Source organism: Rhizophagus irregularis, chromosome 27 (assembly GCF_026210795.1).
Source record: "Rhizophagus irregularis chromosome 27, complete sequence".
Taxonomy (NCBI): domain Eukaryota; kingdom Fungi; phylum Glomeromycota; class Glomeromycetes; order Glomerales; family Glomeraceae; genus Rhizophagus; species Rhizophagus irregularis.
The window spans coordinates 38,316-51,490 of NC_089455.1; the positions used below are offsets into that span (position 1 = coordinate 38,316).

Genomic DNA, 13,175 nt, shown 5'->3' on the forward strand with positions numbered 1-13,175 from the left:
AAAGAAAAAAAATCAAACTTTCTTAAAAAAATTTAATTCGTAAGCAATTTAGATATTTCCTGCGCAAATTACTCCAAACTTCACGTGGCTTAGGCTGAAGCTTAAGAAAAGTTCGTGTTAACTTGAAAGTCAGTTCATAAGGAAATAAAAGTTTGTGTAGCGCCAATGATTTTAGTTCAATTCTAAAACACTTTCCACCAATTGCGTGCGATCCTAGGAACAGAATATATTCTTTTTATATTAGGTTTAGACTCGAACTTTGAATTTAAACAACCTGATGTGTAACCAATGTTTAATATCCGGGGCAATAAAAAATTGTGTGCGACCGTTCCGTCACATCACTTATTACATCATCGCATTTTAATAAAAACGAAAGTTTACCGTAAAAAAAAAAATGTTTTCAAAAATTATCGCATATTTACTTCTTTATTATCTTGTATATAAAACTTCATTACCGCCAAATCCGTCGCCGAAATTAACGAAAATTAAAAAATTTTCTTTATCAGAAATACTATTAGTATACTTTCTTCCATATCCATTTATAATCCTTTGGTCATTATGTACATTATGTTATATTTACATTATGTATCAACAAGAACATAATAATGTTGTTATTATAAATGTTCGATTTAGCGAATGGTCATTTTATGATATCGTATTTTATATATTGAACATTTTCGGGTGTTTTATAAGATTATGGTGTTTTCGCACATTGAAAGAATTTTTTACGTTTAATGTTACCATTCTCAAAAATCATAGACTAATCGATACAGGTCCTTATGCTTTAGTAATTCATCCTTCAGTAAGTTACATTTTTAAGTGGTTTAACAATAATGTAATTTTTACTAACATTTTTGTATATTGTTATTTATTTTTTAGTATACTGGAGTTATTTTAATGACACTTAACGTGCAGTATATGATTTATCAACTTCATTATTATATTCCAATTTATTCTCCGGTCGATTTTTCACCTTTCATATTTAATTGGTATTATTATACTTTATTTATTTTCTTATATGTTTATCTAGGAACACAAAGAATTTTAAATGAAGAGAATTTGTTAAAACAAAAATTTGGAAGAGAATGGGATTTATATTCAAAAAAAAGAAAAAGATTTATTCCTTATTTAATTTAACCTGTTAGTATATTTAAAACCGATGAAGGTTATGAAGGTGGTGATGAAGGTGGTAAAGATGGTGGTGAAGGTAGTTGAAAAGTGGTATTATAACCACAATCAAAAACCAGCGCGTTACCCATATCATGAAATGACAAATTTATCGAACCCTTAAAACACAAAATTTCACTTTGTAAATTTAAAATGTTTCTTTTTATTTGTTAAATATACATATACTATTCTAGTACTATTCTAATAAAACATAAATAATAAAATATACAAAAAAAATCCTATTTAATTTGTTAAAAATAAAAGAAATAGTTAAATCACAATATGATCTCTAATTGTCAATAATAACTAGAACTCTGATTCTGCAAGGTACGTCCAAAATTTGTTCTTTTCTATATCATTCTTTAGTATCTTCTGATTTGACATCGTTTATTTTAGAGGGATCTTCAAAAATATTTTGAATATATAATGATTTGATTTGATCTTGACGTCTAGTTTTCTTCCTTCTAATCGTTCCAGTAGTTTTTTCATGAGTATCATGAATATTATTATATTCATTTTGTGATAAAATAAAATCTAATTTATCACCAAATAGTTCAAAATCTGATTTTAGGTTATTTTTTTTCAAAATTCCGATCAATTTATATTTGAAATAAGTATATTTTTCAGATTTTGCTGGTTTATATTCATTTTTAAAATCACTCTTAATAAATTTAATCTTAATATCTAAAATATTTGTTAATGATTGATTCGTTTGATTAGAAAATCTACCGAAAGTTCTTAAATATTCCCCATCTAAAATTAATTTCAATTGCTTAATTCGAGATGCACTATTAATATTAATTAATGAATCATTGGAATATTGTAATAAAATTTTTAATTTAGCAAAAACACTTATCATCCAATCAACTGAATTTGCTGATATATTAGTTTCTTTAGAATTTTTAATAAATTCACAAAAATTGGTAAATAATTCCATATGTGATAATAAAATATCCGAAGTAATGTCTTTATTCGTCTCTTTTGTTCCAGTTAATCCAATTACTTCTACTGTTAAATCAACTTCAATCAAATTCTTATATATCTCCAAAATTTCAGGATCTTTGTTTGTATCAAATAATTTTTGTAATTTTTCCAATTTTTTCGTAAATGAAACACAAGATAATAATCCAATCTTATTAGATTCATTATAATCAGTTATACTTTCAGAAAAACTATAATATAATAAATGTTGTTTAGTTCTACTGGCAGTTTTACATAATATCACTTGATCACTAGATCTATCGTTACCCATCATTGATACGAGAACATAACGGTGTCCAGGATAATTTTTTTGTAAAGATTTTGATAATTTTTTTAATTTCTTTTCTTTATAAGATTCTTCTGATCTAAACAAATTAAATGAACTAGGTCTTAATCGAGTTTGAACGTTTTCTATTTTTGCTGATTTTACAGGTTGTTTAACAACATCCCTCTCCATAACAGCCGCATGTTTAATAATACCTTTTTGTTGTACATAAGATTTGATTTTTGATACCATTGATGAACTTGGTTGATCATTAGATATTTCCATCATTTCTTTTGGAATAAATAAATTTTCTACTCTTTTATCATCAATTATCGCTCCAGCGATAAAAAATTTAATATTAAAATTATTAACCGCTTGATAGAAATGAAATGGATCCAAATAATCTAAAGTTTGTTTAATATCAATTCCTTCCTTTTCTTCTTCATCTTCATCTAATTCATCATTAAGTATAACTATAGATTTTCCGGAAATATCTTCAATAACACCAGATTCAATTAAATCAAAATGTCCTTCCCTTTTAATATCCCATAATGACATTGTTAATTCAAGTTGTTGACATAAATTCTTCCAATTATCAACATTCTTCTTTTTCGTTTTAGGACTAACCACTAATAAAAAGTCTGCATCCTTATTTGTTTTATAACTTGGGGAAACTTCAATACATTTGTTTCGAATTTCAATATCTGATCCTTTATCAGGATTTTCAATAGATCCAAGGCAAAGTGTTATAGAAAAGTTTACCTCAATAATCGTTGGATCTTCACTTGATAAAGTTCTAACCAATTCACAATACATTTCCCTTGATTGATTAGCATTTAAAACCGTGATTTCTTCTTCAAAAGTTGTTAAAGTTTGTCCCGTTTTGAATTTTAGACTATTACTTGGTGTCATGTCGTTAATCTTAACTTGAACTTTAATAATCCTTTTCGAATCAGATTCCGACCCAAAATTAATTTTACTAATATTATTTATTTTCCAAGAAATTCTAGTAAGATCCTTATAAGGAAAATCTCGTATTTTAGTATTAGGACAAATTTGAATTGGATATTGAATATTAAGTTGTTTTGGGAATGTAAAACTAGTTATTTCACGATTAATTCCAAACATGGTTGCTTTTAAATTTATCGTATCAAATAAATTTAAAGGTTTATCCTTTGAAGCACTATCTTGTTGATTGATTTGAAATTCCAAACAATGTTCGTCCTCTTCTTTAATTGAATTTAATTCCACTTGTTTAGAATGTTCAATAGGTTTTGGTAATTTTAATTTATTATTATTAGGTAAAGAAATTAAAGTGGATTTTGAAAGATCAACGTTAACTTCAACATCATGACTTATTGGAGTTGGCATTCCACCAGTATTTTTAACTTTAATATTACGTATAATAATACGTGAACCGGGTTCATATATTTCACTATCATCTTCTGGAACACAATCAAAATCTATTAAAGTAAATTCATATATTTTATTATAATCTTTTGTTGTAGCAGGAGTTTCCGTATTATCAATCACTCTATATAATTGATCCTCACATGTTTGTAAAATAGATTTTTCTATTAAATAAAGTAAATGAGTATCTTCTTTTGCTATTTCAATATCAATCTTTCCAGAGGGATAATTTTTACCACTTGGATATAAATGTATCAAACCAGTTAAATCTAATGAGAATGTATCATTAATTTGAATTATCCAACCATTTGTGTATTGTAAGGTTCCTTTAATCGTAACATCACCAACTTTATTCGTTTCTGGAGTAGATAATAAAAGTTGAAAACTTCCAGGTTGAATAGAATCATTTGGTTGTATACCATCTAAAGTTAATCTTCCAACATTTAAATCAAATACCAAATCAAGATTTTTATATCCATCATCTGATGATAAAGGTAATAAATGAAAAGAATAAGATTGAATAGGTGAGAGTTTTCCCGGTGAATTCGTTGAACCCAAACGTAAATTTGAATGAAATTGGGTTTTTTCATTGATTACTACATTAGTATTTAATAATAAATAATTGTTTCCAGTTAAAGAATCTACTTCAGTCGTATATATAATATCATTCGTATTATCATCATGTAAAGAAGTTTCAATTAAACGACCCACTTCAGAATTTTTTCCAAATTCTATATTACTAATATTCTTAATCTTCCAAAATACACTATATTTCTCTTCATCTTCGGAAGGATGTCTAAAACTTAAATATTCACCAATTTGTATAGGATATTGAATCGTGATCCTTTGATTTTCAAAATTATTAAAATCTGGTAAAACATGTTCAATAGAAGTAACAACAGCTTTAAATTTAAAACAATCACTAAGTTGTAAAGGAATCTTATTCTCAAAACCCCATTCATTATTCTTTATGGAAAATTTAAAAGTGGAATTTTCCAATTCATAAGTTGAATTATAAGCTATTGATTTTGATATAATAAAAAAGATCTCATCATTTGGAATAATATTTTCAGTAGGTAAAAGTTTGATTATTATATTATGATTATCAGGGGTTGGCATCTCTCCATCATTACGAATTCTTAATCCTTGAATGACACCTTTACTATTAGGTTCAAAAATTTGCATATCATTTTCAATGATCGGAATATAATAATCAACCCTTGGTTTAAATATTGTAGAATACGTATTAACTCTATTATAAGTTTGATTAATTGTTTGAAATTTCCACTCAATTATATTTGTTGTATCATCATATGTGTTGTTCAATAAAGCGAATAAATAAGAATCTTGTTCGGTCGTAACGATCGTTACTTCACACATTTTTTGAGGATCTTTTTGAGTAATAGTAATATAATTATCGATATCAAAATTATAATAATGATCTAATAATACAATATGACCATTAGTAAATTTGATGTTACCATTTATATGAACTTTACCAATATTAGTCGTATTAACATTCGCGTTTGATAATTGTAAATATATTGAACCAGTAAGATCTTGATAATCTGAATGATGATTAATATTTATACACTCATTTTTCGTCACGTTAAGTAATAAATGTTTATCCTCTGATGGTATTGGATTAATTATAAAACTACGAGTTTGAATGGGTTTAAGAACAGTGGGATGATAATTATTACTACCAATTTGTAAAGTTACAGTAAATTGATGAGTTTCATAACTATCAAGTTTAACTCGACTTGTAACTTGTAAAGTCACTCCCCCATTTAATAATTGAATTTCTTGACTATCGATTTCAATTCCATAAGATTCTCCTTTAGTTAATTTGGTCATGATCATTCTTCTACAACTTGAGTTACGACCAAAAGGGATTTTACTAATATTAGTCACGAACCAAAAAACTTCATAATATAAATTATCAGGAGAACGTATGGCTATCACTTCACTTATATTGATAGGTTGTTGAATTAATAAATTAAGTTGATCGTTAACATTTAATATTTCTATAGGTCTTTCAATTTGTGACATGATCGCTCTAAATCCTCTTAAAATTACTTGTTGATATAATGGACTACCATCATTAATGGTATTTAACTCATTGATACTTATGATGATCCTCTGACTATTATCTAAATATTTTACATCATTCGGTAAAATATCATATGGAGCATATAAATGAGTTATATTATTTATCCATTCATTATTAAAACTATCAAGTTCTATTCTAATAGGTGTATATTTTGGTGTAGGACTCATTCCTATATTCCTAAATTTCATATTAATTATTTGAATTGTACTTCCAGGTTCGATAATTCCACTATCTCCTTGAGCTTCATACATAAATTCTGAAATTTCCAACCTAAAAGTATGATCAATTCTAGGTTCAAAAAAATTATTAAAATTTATAATACCATATTCTAATTTACCATTCCTTCCTTCATGTCCTCTATATAAATTTATATCCAATGTTTTTCCATCTTTACCATCTATTCCATCATTTCCTTGAAGAAATAATTCATTTCCTTTCCCTCCAAGTGCACCTTTACCGCCCTTACCACCTTTACCGTGACTTCCAGGTAATCCTCCGTGTCCGCCTGTTAAATCACATTTACCAAGTAACATAAGTAAGTGAGCATCTTGTTCACTCGTAAGTACTTTAACATCTCCACCATTTCCACCGTCACCTCCATCACTTCCTCTTCCTCCATCACCCCCATTTCCTCCTGGTCCACCATCAGACGGTTCAGAATATTCCGTTGCATCAACTCCAGGAAATCCATCTCCTCCATATTGTCCATCCCCACCCTTTGCTCCATTTCCTCCATTACCACCTCTAGAAACAAAATTTATTAATCCCGTTGTACCAAGAATAAATTCACTTCCAATCTTAACACTTGGACGATTTTCATAAGTTATTTCACCTTCAACATAAATATGACCAGGTTCTCTTTGATTAGGTATACTTGATAATTTGATCATTATGTTACCACCTTTAAATCCTCTGCCTGCCGGTGTTGCATCTCTTCCTTTTGATCCATTTTCACCCATTTGTGGTGGATATTGTGAGAAACTTTCCCCATCGATCGCGTCAATCCCATTATCCCCTATTGCCTCAAATATAGTATCAGACATTATGAATTAACTTGCTTTTGTATTAAAAGGTTTTTTTTTTTCGGTTCGACTCTATTTCTTGGGTATTTTATTATTAATATACCGACGTTTATTTTTTATCTAATTATCACATGTATTAAATATAATTATCTATTATAGTAGGTAGTTCTTTTAAAAAATATAAAAAAATATAAAAAAAAAATCGACAAATATTGCTGTTATTATTTTTTCAAAAAAAAATGAATGAAAAGAATGTATAAAATGTTGCAAAAAAATGATTATTGCATCTATTTATACCATTCATATCAATTATATACGGAATAAAGTTTTTTTGGTGATCATTTACCACAATTGTTATTATTGTGTAAAATTTTATTAAAATAAAAATTAATTATTATTCAATATATATACTTTTTAATATTAAATCAAAGAATTTTTTCATGTGCCAAAATTTAAAAATAGATTTTCAAAGAATATTCGGTTTGTACAAAATTGGAATTTCATTTGTAAGGAATTTGATTTAGTTGTTGCCAATTCAGCCAAGAAATTTGATTTGTTAATCGTGAAAAAAAAAAATCAAATATGGAAATATGAACAGAAAAAAGAAATAATTGTTTCCAAAAAGAAATATCTCATACATTTTGTTAATACACTTTTAGTTTACAAAGCCTTGACCCCTTCCTAAAAAGAGAATAACTTTATATTCTAGTTTGTAAAAAATAAAATTTCCATAATAATCCGCCCAAAACCTGATTTGTCTTGGCAATATTTTGACTATTTACAAATTTGGTAAAACAATGATTGGATTATTAATCAATTAAAACCCAGCAAGTTTCACGGGTTGTAGATCCAATTTAAATTCGCATATTTTATTATTTTAGGTAACGCAGATACGACAAACAGCCCATCCACGTTCTATGGCGCATACAAATTTTATTGTTTTGGCCAAAAGTATTTGAAATAAAAGGAATTAAAGAACCATTATCATATCAACCCAAATAAATTAAAAAATCATTATCACGAATACAAGATGCCAAAATTGACTGAAAAGACTTCTTGAGGTGAATTGCCTTAACAATCAAAAATTTTGATGTTCACTAATTCCATGTAAATTATTCCACCGGTATAAAAAAATGTATAAAAAAGTATAAAATCCCATCGGTGTATATGCCATACACAATGAGATAAACCTGTTATTCCATGGGTATCTGATAAATACCCGATGCTTTGGGGCACTCCCGGCATCGGTGAATATTTCAGTTATTCATTGATACCCATGAAATAACAAGTATAAATATAATAGAATTTTCCCAATAAGCTTTGTCTGTTATACATCTCAAAACTTATGATGAATACCTAGCAGCATATTATTAAATATTGTAGTGTAACTGGTGCTAGTGGTGAATATAATACTATTATACCTTCCCGCTGTTCTATACTAATTTTTTCGCTGTCTATATTATTATATATTTATGCTAATTTACGTTTACTTTATGGGAAGTGTTCGAATCGTATATAAAAATAGATATAATTATGTTTCGTTTAATAAAATCTTCATTACCCGAAATTTATCCACGGCTAAATTTTAAATTTATTGGTAATATCATTTAAATAATAAAGAGATTTTGTAAATAAAAATAAAATAAACATTCACCCAAAAGTTTTTTATGAATTATGCGAAAGGGTTGCACATTGGAAAATATTGATATAATTGTGGTACGTTCGTTACCACTTTTGTTTTCATTTTATATACTTCAAAAAATCACTTGTCGGTTTGCACGACTCGGAAACAAATTTCCGATTGTTTTATTGTTTGTTTTACCGTTAGACAAATAAATGTTGTCACTCAATCATTAACTTTCAGTACATGCTTTTTACGAATTTTGGCTAATTTTTTAATTATTATGATTGTAAACATTGTCAAACTATATTTCGATTTTAGATTTTATCTTGTGAAAGAGTGAGTAACATTAAAAAAAAAATATAATAATATGTTTAAATTTTTTCATGTTCATCACCGTGCATAAAACAATGACGGATCCTTATATGAAAGCGAGACAAGGATATGATCCTCAATTCACCGTGGACCAAATGAAAATATCGGTCAGGAAAATAAGAATAATTTTAAGGAGGAAATTGCTCTCTTTTCAGCCCGGGGGATGGGTCACATATCAAGGTCAAGATTCTCAGAGAATCTTAAAATCCAGCCCAAGAAGGATTCTAAATCAAGTAAAATAAAAAAAGGTTATAAAAATGGAGCCAAGATTATAAGAACTGTCTATTAAAATGAATTAACAAAATAAAAAGTTTTGTTAAAATTAAATGAGTTCGCAAGGGCAGTAACATATTATTTTATTATAAGCGTTTACTCCAATATTCGTGATCACGTGCAACCAATCATTTTCTTTATTGTGTAACCTAAGATTTACTACCCGTAAATATTAAGATTTTGTAACACGACTTTGATGAACTTTGAACAAGACTAGAATTATATAAAGAATTCAAATTAGTGAATCTTCAAAGTTTTCTTTTATTAGGAAATGATTTTTAAGGGATCTATATAATTTTAGAACACAAGCAGTTATTGCATGGAAACAACTATGTTAGTCCACTTTGGATACATTGGACCGCTCTGCAAATAAATTCAGTGTTGGAAATTGGATCCGCGCAGTTGGCGCAGCGTACATCGCTTTAAATTTCCGCGCGTGTGATATTTATATATACAGTAAGAGCACATATAGCACAAACTTTTATGAATAATATGCGCTCTGCGCGTATAAAGATAATCTGAATTCCCAACAATATAACCGGAAGAATGTGGCTCCTTTGATTACCAGGTGAAATGCTTGGTTATGGAATCCAAGAGAAAACGACAAAAATAATGATATGAATTTACCCTCCCAAGATCCAAAGCTGGGGTCGTATCACCTGAGTGGATGGTTCGATGGCAAAAATTAACAATTGCAGTTTTCTCGATCTCATGATTTTCTTATTATTGTACAAACTCTCAAACTTTACACATTTTTTTCCGCATGGCTATCGATGATGATTCTTGGTCCAATTTTTAAAGTTGAATATAAGTAAAACTCCTCAAAAATTGCTCAACTTAAGAATTGCTTAATCTCAAACAAATAACAATACTTACAAAAATTCAAATATTTGCGGAACGAATTTGCAAGTTCCTTTATAATCATAAAAGTTCTTGAAGCTTTTACATTTATTGGTCAAATATTGCAGATTTGTATTTATTAAAAACTTCATCGGATTATAATAAAGAATCAATGGCTCAACCATTATGCAGTTCATAATAGCTAATTGAACTTGGGAAACCGAAATTATACAAAGTATACCAGGTGTACAAATAATGAAGAATTCTCAAATCTTGGCAAAGATTTGCTATGATATAAACCAAAAATTTCGTTTAAAACAAAAAAATCAAGGTGTAGAAATTGATCCAAATTATTATGAATCTATTAATCCTTATACTGAAACAATTTTCATCTTTTAATAAGTTTAATGTTATATAATCTGTTAATTTAACATTAAAAGAGATTACTTCTCCGGTTAATAATTATTATTACTATAAGGATTCATTTGAATACTCACCTTTTATAATATGAAAGTTATGAAATCTCCATATATTTGTACTTGAAATTAATTCAAATGGGGCAGTTGGGCAGCAGGGAAAGATATTTGATTTGAGAGTCAATAAATGCTAGAACTGGGTCTAATGCTAATAAACTTATAATGAATCACAACATCTTTGGTATGATGCTTGGAATTGTACTTTGATAACTGGAAAAAATAATAATAATTAATTATTATTAATATCTTTTATATGAAATATAAATTGTTATTTAGCTGAAAAGCTGAAATAAGTATTTTATTGTAAAATAACAAAAAGCAAAATTAATTCTATTATAACTCACTCTTTAAATCTTAATATTATTTGCTTCAAATTTTATTAATATATTGTTTACCTTATCTACCTTATCAATCAGACTCTAATTCTAGATCAGGTTTATAATTGGAGATAAAATGTTTAATAATAAATTTTCATATTTTAATAAATGTCCAAAAAAATTACACATTCATAAAATATCCTAATATCACATACTCATTTAAATATACCAAAATTATAAATCACTATAATTTAAATTTTTTAATAATACCCAACTTTTTATACTTTTCAATTACTTCAATATTTTCCTTCATAAATTTTAAACATTTTGATCCTTTGGTAATAATAAAAGAAAAAGATTTTTGTGGAATACGATTATTCCAATTTATAAAAAATTCCTCCAATTCTTCCGGAAGTATTTTTGGTTGCGCACCCCATATATAATAAATATTTAATTCATAAAAATTTCTAGGAGAATATTTTACAATTATATCTAATATTTCTTTATCATTTAAATATCTACCACCACACCAAGCTTGAATACTTTCCAAATATTGACAATTATTAAAAATTACCTTTATAGTTTCTAATTCATCATTTCTAAATATAGTAAAAAGTTTTCTAAGATTTGGACAAAATTTAGCTATTGCTAAATTTAATAAATAACCATTATTTTTTACATAAAATTCTTTTAAATTTTTTCCATTATTTTCTAAAAATTTTATTAATAATTCATATTTTGGACATGAATAATTAAATTTTAAAACTTGTAAATGTGGAAATGAAGCATATTGTAATTCTTTAAAGTATTCAAAATTATAATCAAATGATAAAATAAGTTCTTGTAAATTTGTAAATTTGGTAATAAATGATAATTCCAAATGTTTATCTGTAATTGTTGGTAGAAAAATGAAATTTGATATATTACGTAACCCATTATTATATAAAAAATCAAATTTAATTATAGTATTAGGAAGTTTTGATAATGAAGAAATTATATTCGTTATATCTTCTCCATTATAACAACTTATTACCAAATGCTTTAAATTTTTTTGAACTGATATTAAATCTATTAATCCATTTGAAATAATATTTTCAAATGTTATACTTAATGATTGTAAATTTTCACATATTTTAGATAATTGATAAAAAAATTCTGGATAAATATCTGATCGACAACTTAATTTTGAGAGATATTTTAAACAATCTTTTGCTCCAGGATATGAAGTAAATGTTACATTTGGAACATTAATTATTGGATATGAATAAAAATATAATTCTCTTAAAGAAGATATTTTATTCATAAGAAATTTATATATCTCACGTGCAACTATATATTTTTTATAATTTAAATTTTGTGGTGTAATAGATTGATAATTTTGAAGAATATTTTTTATCATATCATGAACATTATAAATTGAAAGACTTTTAATAAATGTTGTATAATCAAATAATGGAGTTTTAGAATTTAATGTTGTTGTAATAATTTTATTTTCATATAAAATTTCTTTTGATTCTTTAGGAAGACAAGTAATTAAAGTTTTATAATTCCAAACATTCTTCCATAAAATTCTAACGGAAACCCCACACCAAAGGCGGTTGACTAATAAACATGAATGTAAAGTGAATTTGTCTTCTTCTAAATAATCAAAAATTTCGTTGAGACAATCAGCGGGAAGTTGAGACATTTTAAATTATTAAAGGAATAATTTTTTTTTTTTTTTTTTTCATGTTCAAAAAAAGCAATTTTATTAGCGTTTCAGATATTGTGTCACATTCTACAATTCGGATAGTCATGTATTACAACTAACTATGTGAGTAAAATGTGAACGTAAGCGCCTACGCATACATGATAAATGATCGTCATTCCAACTCCGATGATGAATGAAAGACTATGAGAATCACATTGATTTACCGATTTTTTATATTATTTCGCGATATAACGTATACCGATACAATCCTTCTGTCCCCTTTATAGTAACGTATATATTATATAGTTTGGTAGTTTGTACTGAATTTTGTTTAGCATAATGTAGGTCGAAATTAGATAATTTGACCAGCATTACAATCTATTTTATACCGATAATTTGATATACCGATATTTTTTTCCAAAACAGCAACATCGGTATATAGTAATATGACTTTTAAAAACACTTAACAAGGCCCAGGTGTATAATATATATTTTAATAACAAGTATTTGTTTGTATACGGGTAAACCGTGATTTTCGTAAGTATAAATACTCACCGAATTTTTGTCCGTATGAATTCTAATATATTTAATTGGAAATATATAAATTATTTTTGTTTGATTTTGT

At 26.8% G+C, this 13,175-nt stretch overlaps 3 protein-coding genes across 3 annotated transcripts; 1 reads left to right on the forward strand and 2 right to left on the reverse strand.

Moving 5' to 3' along the window:
• Window positions 1–379: 379 nt before the first annotated feature.
• OCT59_017921 (uncharacterized protein) lies at window positions 380–1,395 on the forward strand. The gene is made up of 2 exons (XM_025333387.2): window positions 380–802; window positions 880–1,395. Exons 1-2 carry the CDS (start codon window positions 395–397, stop codon window positions 1,135–1,137), a joined length of 666 nt encoding a protein of 221 aa, XP_025186881.1. The 5' UTR covers window positions 380–394; the 3' UTR covers window positions 1,138–1,395.
• On the reverse strand, window positions 1,308–6,979 carry OCT59_017922 (uncharacterized protein; the record flags this gene model as incomplete). The annotated part of the gene is made up of 1 exon (XM_066148423.1): window positions 1,308–6,979. One exon carries the CDS (start codon window positions 6,977–6,979, stop codon window positions 1,523–1,525), a length of 5,457 nt encoding a protein of 1,818 aa, XP_066004356.1. The 3' UTR covers window positions 1,308–1,522.
• Window positions 6,980–11,104: 4,125 nt separating this feature from the next.
• Window positions 11,105–12,547, reverse strand: OCT59_017923 (uncharacterized protein; the record flags this gene model as incomplete). Its single annotated transcript, XM_066148424.1, has 1 exon — window positions 11,105–12,547. One exon carries the CDS (start codon window positions 12,545–12,547, stop codon window positions 11,105–11,107), a length of 1,443 nt encoding a protein of 480 aa, XP_066004357.1.
• Window positions 12,548–13,175: the final 628 nt, after the last annotated feature.